This window comes from Erpetoichthys calabaricus, chromosome 7 (assembly GCF_900747795.2).
Source record: "Erpetoichthys calabaricus chromosome 7, fErpCal1.3, whole genome shotgun sequence".
Taxonomy (NCBI): domain Eukaryota; kingdom Metazoa; phylum Chordata; class Cladistia; order Polypteriformes; family Polypteridae; genus Erpetoichthys; species Erpetoichthys calabaricus.
The window spans coordinates 142,639,778-142,655,008 of NC_041400.2; the positions used below are offsets into that span (position 1 = coordinate 142,639,778).

Genomic DNA, 15,231 nt, shown 5'->3' on the forward strand with positions numbered 1-15,231 from the left:
TAACCTTCTCCTTATTTACTCCAGATTTTGACAAACAAAAAGTTAAATGGAGGAAAAAATTAAAACCTGCAAGTTCTGCCATTAAAAAATAAAACTTGTCATGCAAGTAAAGTAATATTTCATTATATCGAATTGAGCTGTACAGAACTATTTTGGTTTATCATTTCTGGGAGTAGAAGTGAGCATTCAGGACATTTCTCTAGTTATGGCCCCATATTTTAATGTTTAAAATGTATTTACTGTTTGTTAAAGTTTGTCGTTTGGGAGAGAGTTTTTATTAGTTTGCCTCTGCTAGACTTTATTAGAGTCAGTACTATTGTGCAGCCCTCATTGAACATGCATATACAGTATATAAATGAGAACTGATGATAACAATTTTGAGACCAACTGCTTTATAGTGTTTACAATACATGGGGCAGTTGTAGATGAGTCCCACTTTATCATTTTTCTTTTGATCTAAATACCAAACTTAAATTCCGCACACTCTTTTTTTTCATATTCTGGAAATGATTATTATTGTAAGTGTAATGGGTGCTCTTATCCTTATAATCGGCCAATAGCCATTCAATTCTGTAGGAAATTCTAAATATTCTCGAGCTTGTCTCTACAGTGATTCTTAATGTATTATGTGTATATATTCAGACATCATCCTTGATTTGTGAACTTTTTTTTTAATATAGAGTCAGTCATACTATTAAGCTAATCACCATTTTTACCTGACAATATTTGTAGTAATAGTTTATAAAGTTTATCAATTTAACATAAAACCAGGTGAAACTACTTTCAGTATTTAATGAAACAGTTGATCTAAAAATGATAAATGAAAAAAAATGTTTTAGCTCAGCCTTTTCTCTTCTGTTTTTGTAGTGCCTGACAATGACAACAAAGCGCAACTTATTTGTACGGCTGGTGCCGTGTCGCTGCCTACGGGGGGAAGAAGAAATCATTACCAAATTGGATTATTCTCACTGCAGCCTAGAGCAAGTGCCCAAAGAGATCTTTACTTTTGAAAAGACTTTAGAAGAGCTGTATTTAGATGCCAACCAGATAGAAGAGCTTCCCAAGGTAAGATAAGACTTTTATGTTTTGATTTGTTTTAGACAGTAACATGACATGACCTAAATATAATGAGCATATCAAATGCAGGGAAAATTTAAAAATTAAGATAAAAATAGTTTTTGGCCGGTGCAACTTTTTATTTATTTTATTTTATTTTTTTTAATTTCTGTGATCCACATATTTTGTTGTCCTGACAATAAATATATTACAGTACATAGTGGAAGAAAGGTACATAAATTTTGCTAAAGAAAACAGTGATATGTATTCTACCAGTATTATTTAATACTCAAATGGTAAGATCAAAAGCTGAAAACAAAGGTAAGGACAGCAAACAAACTTTTGTCATAAGAGGAAAAGATATAATTTCACACTTATATTTCTTGTACTATTTTTAGCCTTACAGTTGCAGAAAATCCCTGTGCAGGAAAGCACATTTTTAGGGTAACTTTGAACAGGCAAATTGTTAACTATAGTACATAGAGGTGAGCGGTATGACTAAAATTCTATATCACAGTATTTTTCTAAATTCTGCCGGTTTCACAGTATTAGACGGTATTTTTTTCCCCATGCATGAGTGGATGTTAACCACATTTTCCACTGCAATTACTGCAGTAGACTGGCTGAGAATAACCTATTAGACTGTTATGAGAATTGTACAGTACATCGTACAAAAAGACATTTTAATGTGCACACAAGTATTAATCCAGGTTTGCATGGTCCCATAAAGTGATAGTTTTCAAGGGGGTGGCACTAAAGAGAAGGAACCACATTGCATGACAGATGCAGTCAAAATATAGAACCTTTAATTGAACAAATTTTGCAAAAGCTTAAACTATGATTTTGACAACATATTTTCAACCATCCAAAGAGGCATTTAGACTTAGTAAAATATCTAGAGGTGTTTGTCAAAAGTTGGATTGCACTGAACACGTCTTAGAAAAGGAATAAATAGTAAATATTTTTTGTAAACCAACTACACTTTCTGTTAATGTTAACAATCTCTGTCCACTGACACGTTTAAGTGACTTTTTAAACAATTTTACCATCATTAAACTGCATAATATTTAAACTAATAAATAACAACAATAAAATACATAATAGTATTACTGATAGCTGCACCATTACTTCAAGGCTTCAAGCCCAGGTGCATTACACAGTATTCACCAAATTAAAATAAAATAAAACAAGTGCAACTTGGTGATGACATCTTACCAACTGTACCATCATTTAGGCAAACTGCATTAATATGGACCTTGCTTCAAGCTAAGCTATATACATAAATAATAAAAACTGCAACTTGCATTTATACTGCTGTTTGTGGTATAGCCCTATGGAAGCGCATTAGGGCCACTGTGAAGAAAAAAAAATATGGACACGGAAGAAAAAAACAAACTATATGTCGAGAATAAATTCGACATGTTGACTATGTCAAGATTAAAGTCGACATTTCCACTTTATTCTCATAGTTTATTTTATAATTAAAGTAGAATGTTGTAAACTAAACTTCATCCTAAAATCAATGTTTAATTTACTAGATTTTCTCAAACCCCGTCACAAGTTAATGCAGCACATCAAATACTTTGTGTTAAGTGTTCCCCGACCCAGTCATTAATCACTACGCTTCTTAAACTGACTTCCTCCGCACTAACAGCAGGCGCCTGCAGCAATCACCGCACAGATAAATGTCTTTGTGAAATTAAAACTAGTTATTAACTTAGCCGACGGAGTGTTCAGAACTTTAAAAATATCTTCGTTATACATGTTTAATTATGCCATCCGTTCAGAGTTGCGCCCATCTCTGAACGAGTCGCCAGCACATCGCAGGATCAATACAAGCAAAACATACACTAGCAAGTACAAAAACAAGTACAACTTGGCTTGCAGTGTTATCCAGTAGTATAGAAACAGTATTTACACATGTGACCTTTTAAAACCAAAGTATCTCCAGGAAACGGACGTGATTCCTTTTTTTTCTGCAAAACTTCTTCTGTGTCATTATGTTTAACTTTATCATCAGCTTCAGTTTCGGAATGCTCTCTGTCCATTTTCACCGCGCGGCATACCTATGCTACCGCCCACTATTTGGTGGTGTAGCAGTGAAAAAGAGCCCTAGTGCAACAAATCTGTGTTTAGCGGTGTAGCAGTGAAAAGGTCCCCACTTGAACAGTTTCCCGCTGCGCCACATTCCGAACGTCGGTTAGGCAATTTAAACCGGTGTTGCGGTATAAGAAAAATCCATATCATAAAAAAAATAAACGGTTTTCGGTATGAACCGGTATACCGCCCAGCACTAATAGTACATTAGTTTTTTAAAAACTTTTTAATAACAAATGTTGTATATAGATTAATAAACTGGGTGCATTGACCAAGGAATTCAGGTGATATGCTGAAAGTAGCCTTTCATTATTGTGTTTTTAATGTCTGCACATTTTTATATTGCTATTCATCAGTTATGAAAATCAACCCTCAATTATATCAGTGCAGAATACATTTTTTAACACTGCTCACACTTTATTTGTTGTGTAGGAAATGTGTATATTGTGAAAAGAACTGATTGATTGATGTTAATCACTTAATTATCAGTGTTACCTTTGATAATTAAAATTAAGTAATAATTAAAAATAGTAGGATGCTTACCCTGGTATGCCAAATTAATGTAGTGAGTGTGAAGATTTTAACTTCTGCCTACCCAAGGATCTCGGTTTCCAGCCAGAACACCAGAAATATGATGAGATCTATACAATTTATGAACTAGTTTCATAAATTTCTGAAAGTTTACATTAAATAATGTTGCTGTCTCCGTTGTTATTTGGATGTGGTGATTGACTAATTTTCAACTGATTATCCAGGCACCATCTATTCATAACATAAAAATATGTGTGTAAATATGTATGTACCCTTTTTACTAGCAAAAGGAGGAAATAGGCAACAGAGACAGGGAATGCAGTATACCATGCTGTGCATACCCAGCATATACTGTATGTGGGACAAACATCTAAAATGCAAGCAACACGTATACAAGAGCATCTCAAAGCTGTCAGAAGGAAGCACCAATGGTCTCTGATAAATGCACGTGCAATTTCAAATACTAAAAGTCCCAGAGAGCAGGCTGAATTGCCTATCAAATGAAAACGCCATTAACAGACACTTTAACATGAACCCAGTATATGCAGACTTAAAAAGAAGAGCATCCACATATTAAATAAAACTTTATGAACAACACCCTCCGAACCCCACCTTTTTTTATCCACACCCATCTATCCCTCCCTTCATTATTTTCTGTATATAACCTTTGATTCTGTATGTCTAATCATTTTCCTCTGAAGATGACTTCTGGTAGGGGTTGAAAACTTTGGAATAAAAAACTATTTTAAGATAAATGTCTCATTTTCTCCCTTTGTCGATTTCTAGATACAGATATGCAAACTGTATCTATATAATTACACACACGCACGCACGCACGCGCGTACACACACACACACAGGGAGAGAGACAAGTGGCAATACCAAATGATACAAACATAAAATATTAGCTGAACTTTTTCTCTCCCAGACGAAAGGCGTATAAGTGATGAAATCTGATCTTTCAATTCATGTGGTCAAGATGGATAAGTTCTTTAGATAGTTATTAAGCATATAGCATCTACACTATGTTGTCCATTTGTGTGCATGTGAGTTGCTGCCCTAAACTTTCCTACTAGATTTAGGAAGAAAGTTGTAAGACTTATCCTTCACAAAGATTATTTCCCTTTTGTTACATTGAAACCAGTACATTACAATATATTGTTTGGCTTTATCCTAATTATTAAGTTACAATTAATAACTAGCTGATGCCTGCCGTAGCATACGGTGGTGTAAGAATAGGAACGGAAAACGGTGAGAAAGGAATTCAGAAATCAAGAAGAAATAAATATTTCTTGAAAGACGCAGTGTGCATGTTGAATTTCCGGCCAAGCAGGATTACATGTGAAAGTGATAAATAAATCAGGCTTTCCGAATTTACGTACTATGGCCATGGCATCCTGATAGTTTTGTTGCATGTATCTTGGACTTCCTGGAAATGTGGACGGTAATATGATCATTTTGCCTACACGTACGTTGTTATTTTCAGCATTTGCTTGCAGTACGTCTGATAGTTCCACGCGCAGATCTTGTTGATGTAATCTGAGATAGTTGAGACGCACACCCTCTGTTTTAACATACACATCTACGACGTACTGTTGGAATAGTTTGCCGCTGGAGTGCAAAATGCTAAATGTATTCCTCATTGCTAATCTGTATGCATAAAGTTGGCATTGAGTAAGCCTTATTCGTTTGGCGGTTCTTTTATCGGAACATGTTATAAATCTTTGTGCCAGCCAATATCTCCGTAAGGGAGTAAAAGTGAGTAAACCATAGGATCACAATTCATATTGAGCGTGGAAATCTGTTTACAGGAGTTGCCTATGGGATAGATGCAAATGTCCCTTTCGGCAGGCGTTTCGCCATCTTCTCTGACGAAAATCACTGCAACATCGGTATGACATGTTGGGGCATTGTATCTTCGTAAATCCTGCCTAGGGTTTTCCTTGAAAACCATTCGTACAGATGCTGTTGGATTGGACTGAGCGATTTCATGCATGTGTTTGTATGATTTAGCGAAGGGGTTGATGGTTCTGAGCATGGAATCTAGCTGGAGAAGTAAATTTTCGCTGCATGCAGAGTTTGCTTTATTTTGTAAGCGTACTTCAGTAGCTTGCGCTGTGTCAAAAACATAAAACTGGCCATATCCTGGAGAGGTAGAAGTGTTAGCGTATAGTGGAAAGATTTGCTGATAAATTTGCCTGTGTATTTTAAAACAGTATGGTCCGTGGCCAGGAGGTAAAGTTATCTGTGCACCCATGGAAGCAAACGCTAGAGAAGAGTTGTATTCTCGAATGTGTTCACGATAATTTTTAGCTTCTGATGTTTGCTGTGTAAGAAGCTGTTGTAAAGACACAGGTGGCTCCCGCAAAGGTGGTAAAGCTACTTTACCGTTGTGGCAGCACCTCGAGTACTTGTTGGCTGTATTACGCTCAGCAGGCCAGTATAGTGCATGACATGGAAGACGACGAATAGGAATTGAGAAATGCCGTGTCGGCTGCGTGTGGGCGGGACCGGTTTTGAAGAGGAGCCGCAGGTAGTGTGGGGAAGGGTTTGGAAGAGCACGAATAGGAATTGAGAAATGTCGTGTCGGCTGCGTGTGGGCGGGACCGGTTTTGAAGTGGAAGCAGGACGAACCAGAAGAGAAATATATGTAAGAGATTCTCAAAATCAAAGTAGGTGTACTTACATTTTGGTGTAGGTGATGCTTTGTTCCTTTCATGGTTGGTCTTCTCTACACAAGTGGAAGAATCTCCATCCATCCATCCATTTTCGAACCCACTGAATTTGAACACGGGGTCACGGGGGTCTGCTGGAGCCAATCCCAGCCAACACAGGGCACAAGGCAGGAACCAATCCCAGGCAGGGCGCCAACCCACCGCAGGTGGAAGAATCTTAAGCACACATTTTTTTCTTTGTTCAGGAGCTGCTGTTCTTTTTTTGCCTTGGTTGCACCTTCTAATTGAGGGCAGTACTGCAGTTTTCTCTTTTAAGGTCTTTACATACAATGTACTGGGCTGATAGCAAAGTTACACCTGGTAGGCATCTGGTGATCAGTTAGCTCCCATTGTTAGTAAGACTAATGTGTGGCTTTTACATATGGGTAATTCCAAGTTAAGTGATCAGCCTTGTGGACGTCATCGTCACAGATTTAATGAAACTTGTCATGCTGAGTTGGTCAAATGAATAACCCATGTAACTGAAATTGCACATGTCTTTAAGGTAACACAGTTTGAACATTGGGGGGGCGCTGTTATAACATTGCCTGGCTATATCTCCCTAAATATAAGTTGTACAAAAATGGTTCTCATATAATGTTAAATCTCTTTTCAGCTCTATATTTTGTGTAAATACTGTGCTATCCCCAAAATGAAAAATTACCATGTTATGGCTGATTTTAACATTAAAAATAGAACAGCAAAATAAACCTATATTTTAAAATTGGTCAATTTTTTTTTTACTAAAGCTGGCTTATAATGTCAAACATCTCCAGAAAATTTGGTCTTTGGTTTTGGAGTTCTTACTAAGATATTATTACTTTGCAGAAGTGTGGATTAAAACCACAAATTCCTTAATTCATTGCAATGTTGCTGAATAGCAGTTATTGAATGGTACAGGGTTATTAGGGTTCATAAAAACTAAGACTAAAGCCAAAACTAGCAGTGAGAATATAATTTTAATTGAAATAAAAAATAAATATTAGTTAAAAATAAATAAAGACAATAATGCCAAAGTAGCTAAAACAAAAAAGAATTAATGGTATTGGTAATGACACTTAAAAATCCAGCAGTGAACTCAGAACAACAACCATTAAATGTTAATTTTTTTCAGTTTAAACCCATTTCCTGGGTTTTTTCTGAAAAACCCCATATGGAAATGAAGGAAAACATATTTATGTGCCAGGCTTGCTCTGTTCTTTGAGTACCGTATCCTGAAGCAAGGAAGAGGTGTTGTTATGGTGCTGATGTAGCAGGAATGAGATACCCTGACACAAGCTTGGCCAATGTATGAAATTGTACTTTCGTCATATGCCTGTATGATCTGTGACAATGAGCATTGATAAATAATAATAATAAATTGATAAATTATATCTTTCTTTTCTATAATATTCAAATGGAATAACACTATAGTCTTTATTTCGAGGTGAGCTATATATGTGTATGGTGGTAGTACATAAAATGAGTTATGTATGATTAGACTAGCTATTTTAGGTTAAACTATATAACCTAACCAATATAACCAATATATATATTTTTTGTAATAATTACATCTTGCCTGAAGAAAGAGCCTCAGTTGCCTCTTTAAGCTTGCATATTGTAATCTTTTTAGTTAGCCAATGTAAGGTGTCATTTTGCTTGACTTCTAGCTATAAAAAAAACAAAACTTTTTTTTTTTGGCATGAAAAATTACTTATGTTTTAAATCTCAAAACTATAATAATGATACAAATGATACTAGTAATGATGAATAAAAATAATAATATGAAATGAACAATAATAATGCTACTAATGATACCAAAACTGTATATAATCTCAAAATGAGTCCTTTGAGTGTTAAATCTTAAAGCATGGTGAAAGACACAATCCAACATCACAGTCAGGACAATAATGGCGTGTTTCTTTTCGGATTTTCTTCCCACATTTTTTTTTTGGTGGTGGTATGTAATCAATAAAATGTCTACCAATAAGACTGGATTGATGATTGATGATGTGCTCGGTTGACCGCGTCTCTTTAGTGGTAGTGTGGATAGTTAATGTGCGGTAATATGTTCCACAAGCTGGCGACTTGTACGTGACAGCACTTACCTTCCGCAGGAATGAATAGGAATTATTAACATAGATTGTACTTTATTATAATATAGAGTAGTAATTGATTGCCTACTTACAAAGCTTTAACAGGACATGTTGCTTACGTTGCCCCTTTTTTTCTGTGAAAAAGAAGTGCAAACTTGTGCTCAGAAATTATTATTCAAGTTACATTAGAAGATCTCTCTTAAATACTGATGAAGCAGAATCATTGCAAAATGAATGAAAATGAAAGGGACAACTGGGCCAATAAGGGGTAACCTTCAACTGTCTCCTTGTACAAGATCATGTTAAACAGACTTATCAACCATACATGACTTTTGTTTCTGCGGATGGGAACGGGACAAATGAGTCCCAAGTGTATGCAAGAGTGGGCAGAAGCAGAATGTGTACTGCAGGAGCAGGTGGGCATGGGTTTAAAAAAAAGTCCCACGCAGACTTCTACTACAAGGCAAAAAAAAAGAAAGGCACAAGAAATTCCCATTAGTGCAGCACTTGCTTGGGTCTGGGACTGTGAAGTCTTGGCATTGTGTGCGCTCTGAAGGATGGCACTGTTTCAGTTGGCGCAAAAGATTAGTGGTATTTCCCGTCTTTGTGGGAACATTATTTTGGCACAATTTTCACTGCACGCTACTCTTGCTTGTTGTCGATCTTTAAATGGCCAAAATATCTCCACGCTACCGAATTCCTTGGACCCTTCTTTTCAACAATGTCTTTGTTGCTTGTTGTCGATCTTTAAATGGCCAAAATACTGTATCTCCATGTTACCGAACTCCTTGGACCCTTCTTTTCAACAATGTCTTTGTCTTTTGATCCTTGGGCTTTTTCATCAGTAATGCTTATTTATTTATTTATTTTTCCAAGTTTTCTTTAACAGTTTCTGTCGTCGTTTTCTCTTTTATCTTGCTCCCTCTCCTAATGTACTGGCATGCACTATGGAGTTAGATTACTGCCAAATGTCGGTGTGCAAGGAAAATGCATCTTGTAAGTGTGAGTGATATTTTGAGCACATTTACAAGTGCAGGTTAACTCCATAGTGCATGGCAAGTGCAGCCCAAACATTAGCACGTGTGCTGCTGCTACTAGGGTCAGTACTGTGTGCGTCAACATAACCTGACGTGGCTGTAACTCTTTTATACATGATGGGTTCAGCGTGGTACTACTGTCATTATCATTGGCTTTTCATTTTGTCTGTCAAAACATGGATGGAATAAGTTCTATTGACTTTCTATCAATCATTTGTTATATTTCTTTCAAGGAAAAGTTATTTTGCGATAATTATCTTTACTGTTTTATCGCCCAGACCTAGGATATGGTAAGATTAAGTGATTATTTTGGGGGTATGGGTGGCTTATATTGCATTTGCAAATTATAAACTCAAATATACTACCACGTTTATTTGCTTAGTAACTAATAGTTCGTAATTTGAATTTGTTAACAGTAACCCTTTTGCCCAAAAGTTAATTATTAGATAGACTTGTGGTTTTCTGTTTTGTAATTTTTACAGTTCTGTGATGAACCCTGGGATGATGACAGTGAGGCTAGTTCTGCATATTGTGCAGAGGGTTATTTTTCTACACCAAGATGTTGAAGCTATACACATTGTACTTCCATGGAATGTGAAATCAGTTTTATATATTTTCATGTTACTCCTATATTCTTTTGTTTTGAAAAAATACTTCCACACTTTGTTGCATCTTAAAATTTATGAATTTCCATCATTAGTGTTGTATTTTTCTTTATCATGTTCTATAGTTACAGTTATGCATTGACTTACAGCTGACTGTTTGTCAAATTGGCCATATGTTAATCACACAGTATACAGATCTTTGCAAATGAGGCTGTGTGGGTCTGTTGTAGGTCACCGGTATACATACTCTTACCTGCTGCTACAGAGTAACACAACCCGATCTTAGTCTTGGCAGTTGTCAATGAATTTAAAAATGCCAAAACTGAGTCATGTTCCCAAAATGGTTGAGAAACACTGGAGTAAGGAAGGCGGTGTGGGCTATAAGCATAACAATTAGCTATGTGGAGCAGCACTGACCAAAACAAACCTTCTTTCTACCAAAACCCCAGTGGGAACCGGTGGTGCTGTGGGTGGCAATGTTGCATTATGAATCTTCTATTTGGGTTGAAATCCCATGCCTGGTCATTACCCAGGTACTCTGGTTATTTAATGCTGACTTTTTTGTGAGTATGAATGTGGGTGCATATGTGAGACACGCTGTCCAGGACTGTTTCCTGCCCTCCCGCACAGTTTGAGTTAGAAAATATTATGTTATGCACAGTTGCATTTCTTCATTAAATATGGACACTTGTCAGTTTAGCTTCTCTATAGTGTGTCAGACTTTAATATCTTCATTTTACAATAACTTTTGCATTTCTAGCCATTTTTAAATTTGTGTTTTTAATAATGATGGTCTCAATGGGGTAATGTTTCTTCCTTTATGAAATAAAGAGAAATCCGTAACTTTCTAGTTAGGAAAGCAGTTCCTGCCTGCTTTTTTGGATGTTTTATAAGGTTACATTTACAACCCCAATTCCAATGAAGTTGGGACGTTGTGTAAAACGTAAATAAAAGCAGAATACAATGATTTGCAAATCCTTTTCAACCTATATTCAATTGAATACACTACGAAGACAAGATATCAAATGTTCAAACTGATAAACTTTATTGTTGTTTTGCAAATCTTCACTCACTTTGAATTTGATGCCTGCAACACGTTCCAAAAAAGCTGGGACAGGGACATGTTTACCACTGTGTTATATCACCTTTCCTTTTAACAACACTCAATAAGCGTTTGGGAACTGAGGACACTAATTGTTGAACCTGTGTAGGTGGAATTGTTTCCCATTCTTGCTTGATGTACAACTTCAGTTGCTCAACAGTCCAGGGTCTCCGTTGTCGTATTTTGCGCTTCATAATGCGCCACACATTTTCAATGGGAGACAGGTCTGGACTCCAGGCAGGCCAGTCTAGTACCCGCACTCTTTTACTATGAAGCCACGCTGTTGTAACACATGCAGAATGTGGCTTTGCATTGTCCTGCTGAAATAAGCAGGGACGTCCCTGAAAAAGATGTCGCTTGGATGACAGCATATGTTGCTCCAAAACCTGTATGTACTGGCTTTTGAACTTTGCGCTGATAACGATCCGGATGGTCCTCTTCCTCTTTGGCCCAGAGGACACGACGTCCATGATTTCCAAAAACAATTTGAAATGTGGACTCGTCAGACCACAGCACACTTTTCCACTTTACGTCAGTCCATCTCAGATGAGCTCGGTGTTGATATATAGCTTTTGCTTTGCATGGTAGAGTTTTAACTTGCACTTGCAGATGTAGCGACGAACTGTGTTAACTGACAATGGTTTTCTGAAGTATTCCTGAGCCCACGTGGTAATATCCTTTACAGAATGATGTCGGTTTTTAATGCAGTGCCGCCTGAGGGATCGAAGGTCACAGGCATCCAGTGTTGGTATTCGGCCTTGCCGCTTACGTGCAGAGATTTCTCCAGATTCTCTGAATCTTTTGATGATATTATGGACAGTAGATGATGAAATCCCTAGATTCCTTGCAATTGTACGTTGAGAAACGTTGTTCTTAAAATGCTGGACTATTTGCCCACACAGTTGTTCACAAAGTGGTGAACCTCGCCCCATCCTTGCTTGTGAATGTGGGGACTGGCAAGATCAGGGGAAAAAACACACGGTGTTATGCGAATGAATATGAATGTGAATAATATGAATAATGTTGCATCCGTGCCATAATGTTTTCCGAAATGTACTATACAGGTCATAAAATGAATAATTCCAAATATCATATATACCTGTGTCTCTGTTTATTTATTTATTTTTTTGACATCATAGACCTTAAGGTGCATACTAATTCAGCATGAGCAGGAACACTCAAGTGATGGTGAGATACAAAGAAGGCAGATTCACCAGCATTTGTGTGTCAGCTTTTTTCCGTCCAGATCAGAGAATGTCCATTTCCATTGCCTCAAAACACCACTCACATCTACAATACTCCCAGTTTCTAGAAGTTTTTCGTAGGCTCTGGTAATTCTAGTGTTAAAAATACGATGTATGGTATGTAATGCATGTAGATCCCTCCAAATGAATGTTCATCAGGGATATCCTGGTTCACAATTTGCTTATGTTATCTTACTGCTTGGGCGAGAAGTGTGGTTTGACTGTGACTATCAGGGTTTCAGATTAGCCAAAAGTTAATGTTTGGTTATTCATATTAAAATAAACATTTGAGTATGTACAAAAAAATATATGTTAAAACTTATGTATGCTACATGTTCTTTATCTGCTTTTTACATTTATATTGTTTTTTTTGCTCACAGTGCATTTGTAAATCATGAAGTGTTTATGACTTGTGCCCTGTTGTTAAAAGATATACATGAAGAATCAAATGAATGTTACACAGCCAATCACAAAATTAAGACAGAGTGATGAGACCAGAGACGGGAACACTCTGCACTCCCTGTAATGCACATAAGAAATCCAGGCAAAATCTATGAATACTCAAGAGCAATAAACACAGTGGTTTGTTTCATTTTTGAAAATGTTAGCGGTCTGTGTAAACTAGCCAGTAAGTGCTTTTTGGTATTGTTCCTGCCCAAATTCTGTAAACAAGATAATCTCTTGGTGATTTTATCCACAATATAATTTTTGCAGGTTATTGGGAAATACCCACGTTACAACAGCCATCTCGGTTTATGCATGTCTTTTGCATATAGAGATGAGCAGTATGATTGGCTTATCATCCCATTGTGAAATATTTTAAAAAATACACAATGGAGTAGAGTTTACTTTCTATTCCATTTTGTGGATAGAATTAAACAGTGCTTTTATAATAAAACTAGGGGGCTCCACCCCCTGCTCGCTTCGCTTGCCAACCCCTGGTGTTGGGTAACCCAAAATACATTGATGTATGTATGAGATATATTGGAGTGTAAAGGTGTAGATGACGAACTAAGGAAGTAAAGAACCCATAGCATGGCACATTAGAAAGATTTATTGGAATATTTCTTTATACACAACATTTGTAGTAAAGATGGTGTGTTGTCCTTGAATGAGTTTTCCTTGGTATGGAGTATCTACAACTTTAACTTTAATGTCAGATGAATGCCGAACTCTTGAGAAGGCTACATAAAGTTGTCCATGTCCAAGTACAGGCTCAGAGAGGTATATGCCAACTCTGTCCATGGTTTGTCCTTGGGATTTGTTGATTGTCATGGCAAATGCAGGTTTAATGGGAAATTGGCGTCGTTTAAGTGTAAAAGGTAATTCCAGGTCAGAACTTGTAAGGTCAACTCTAGGAATCAAAACAGTATTGTTAGAATGTGATCCTGTAAGTACTTTTGTAGACTTAGCTAATGGGTGACTGTTTATGACTTCAGCGACGTTTCTCATTATCAGCTCTGTGTATTGCTTGTTTTCAGGAAGGGTCATTCGTTGATAGATTGCGACATCTGGATCTAACACGTAGATTTGTGCATATTTGCGTTCGTGATTTGGTTCAGGGTGCACTGTTCCAATCCGATGCAATATTTGTCCACATACGCGAAAGCAGTATGGGCCATTGCCAGCTGTTGGCCTGATATTTACCCCGGTAGATGCAAAAGCAAATGAACTATTGTAGGATCCAATGCAGTCCATAAAGTTTTTACTTTTGGGTACATTGTTAGTTAGAAGCTTCCGTAGATATTCAGGAAAGTCATCTAAAGGAGGCAGTCTAACCTGACCCTTTTGACAACAACGTGTAAACTCATTAGCTGTATTGCCAGTTGTTTCTTCAGGGAAGTTAAGTGAATGACAATGACAGCAAATGATATTCATTAATCCTAATGAATGTTCATTAATAGTGGACTCATTACAGAATGCGTTGTCAGCTAATTGGCGGAATTGTTTAGTGGCTGTTTGTCGTTCCTTTCTTTGCCGTTTATCTATTGCCTCTGCTGTTTGAGAGGCGCGTTGTAGGCACCTGCGTTCATTAATTGTATTCAGGCGGGCTCGTTTCTGTATGTCTGTCAGTTGAGATGTTTCGTTTTGGAGCCGTGACTCCTTTGGTTGTGTTGTTTGAAAAGCGCGTTGTAGGTGCCTGCGTTCATTGTTTTTATCCAGGCGGGCTCGTTTTTGTAGCCCTGTTAGTCGAGCTCTTTCTTTTTGGAGCCGTGCCTGCTTTGCTTGCAGCATTTCAGACGCGCGTTGTAGGCACCTGCGTTCATTGATTTTATCCAGGCGGGCTCGTTTGTGTATCTTCGTCAGTTGTGGTCTTTCGTTTTGAACCCGTGCCTGTTTTGCTTCCGCAGTATCAGATGCGCATTGTAGGCGTCTATGTTCATTGTATTTGTCCATGCGGGCTCGTTTTTGTAGCTCTGTTAGTTGAGCTGTTTAGTTTTGGAGCCGAGACAGTTTTGCTTCCGCGGTTTTAGACGCGCGTTGTAGGCGCCCACGTTTAATGATTTTATCCATGCGGGCTCGTTTTTGTAGCTCCGTTAGTTGAGCTGGATTGTTTTGGAGCCATGACCGTGACTCCATTAGTTATCCGTTGTCTACCGTTAGTAATATGGATAATTGCACTTACTGTTAATACGGAGCGTTTTCTGTGGTTGTACTGTTAATAATGCATCACTGTAATGTGATTCACATATGCTATATGGTTTGGATGTGTGAGGATGCCGAACGTTTAATACGGAGAGTTCGTTTATTCTTATTACCCGGACCATGCT

General features: G+C 37.3%; 1 protein-coding gene across 4 annotated transcripts in view; it reads left to right on the forward strand.

Annotated features, from left to right (window-relative positions):
- The window catches only part of erbin (erbb2 interacting protein), a 303,640-nt gene that overhangs the window by 124,560 nt on the left and 163,849 nt on the right, over window positions 1-15,231 (forward strand). For all 4 annotated transcript variants that reach the window (XM_051929687.1, XM_051929688.1, XM_051929689.1 and 1 more), the window contains one exon: window positions 868-1,065. In XM_051929687.1, coding sequence (XP_051785647.1) covers window positions 877-1,065 — 189 coding nt within the window. In that variant the 5' untranslated portion in view covers window positions 868-876. The remainder of the gene's footprint in view (window positions 1-867; window positions 1,066-15,231) is intronic.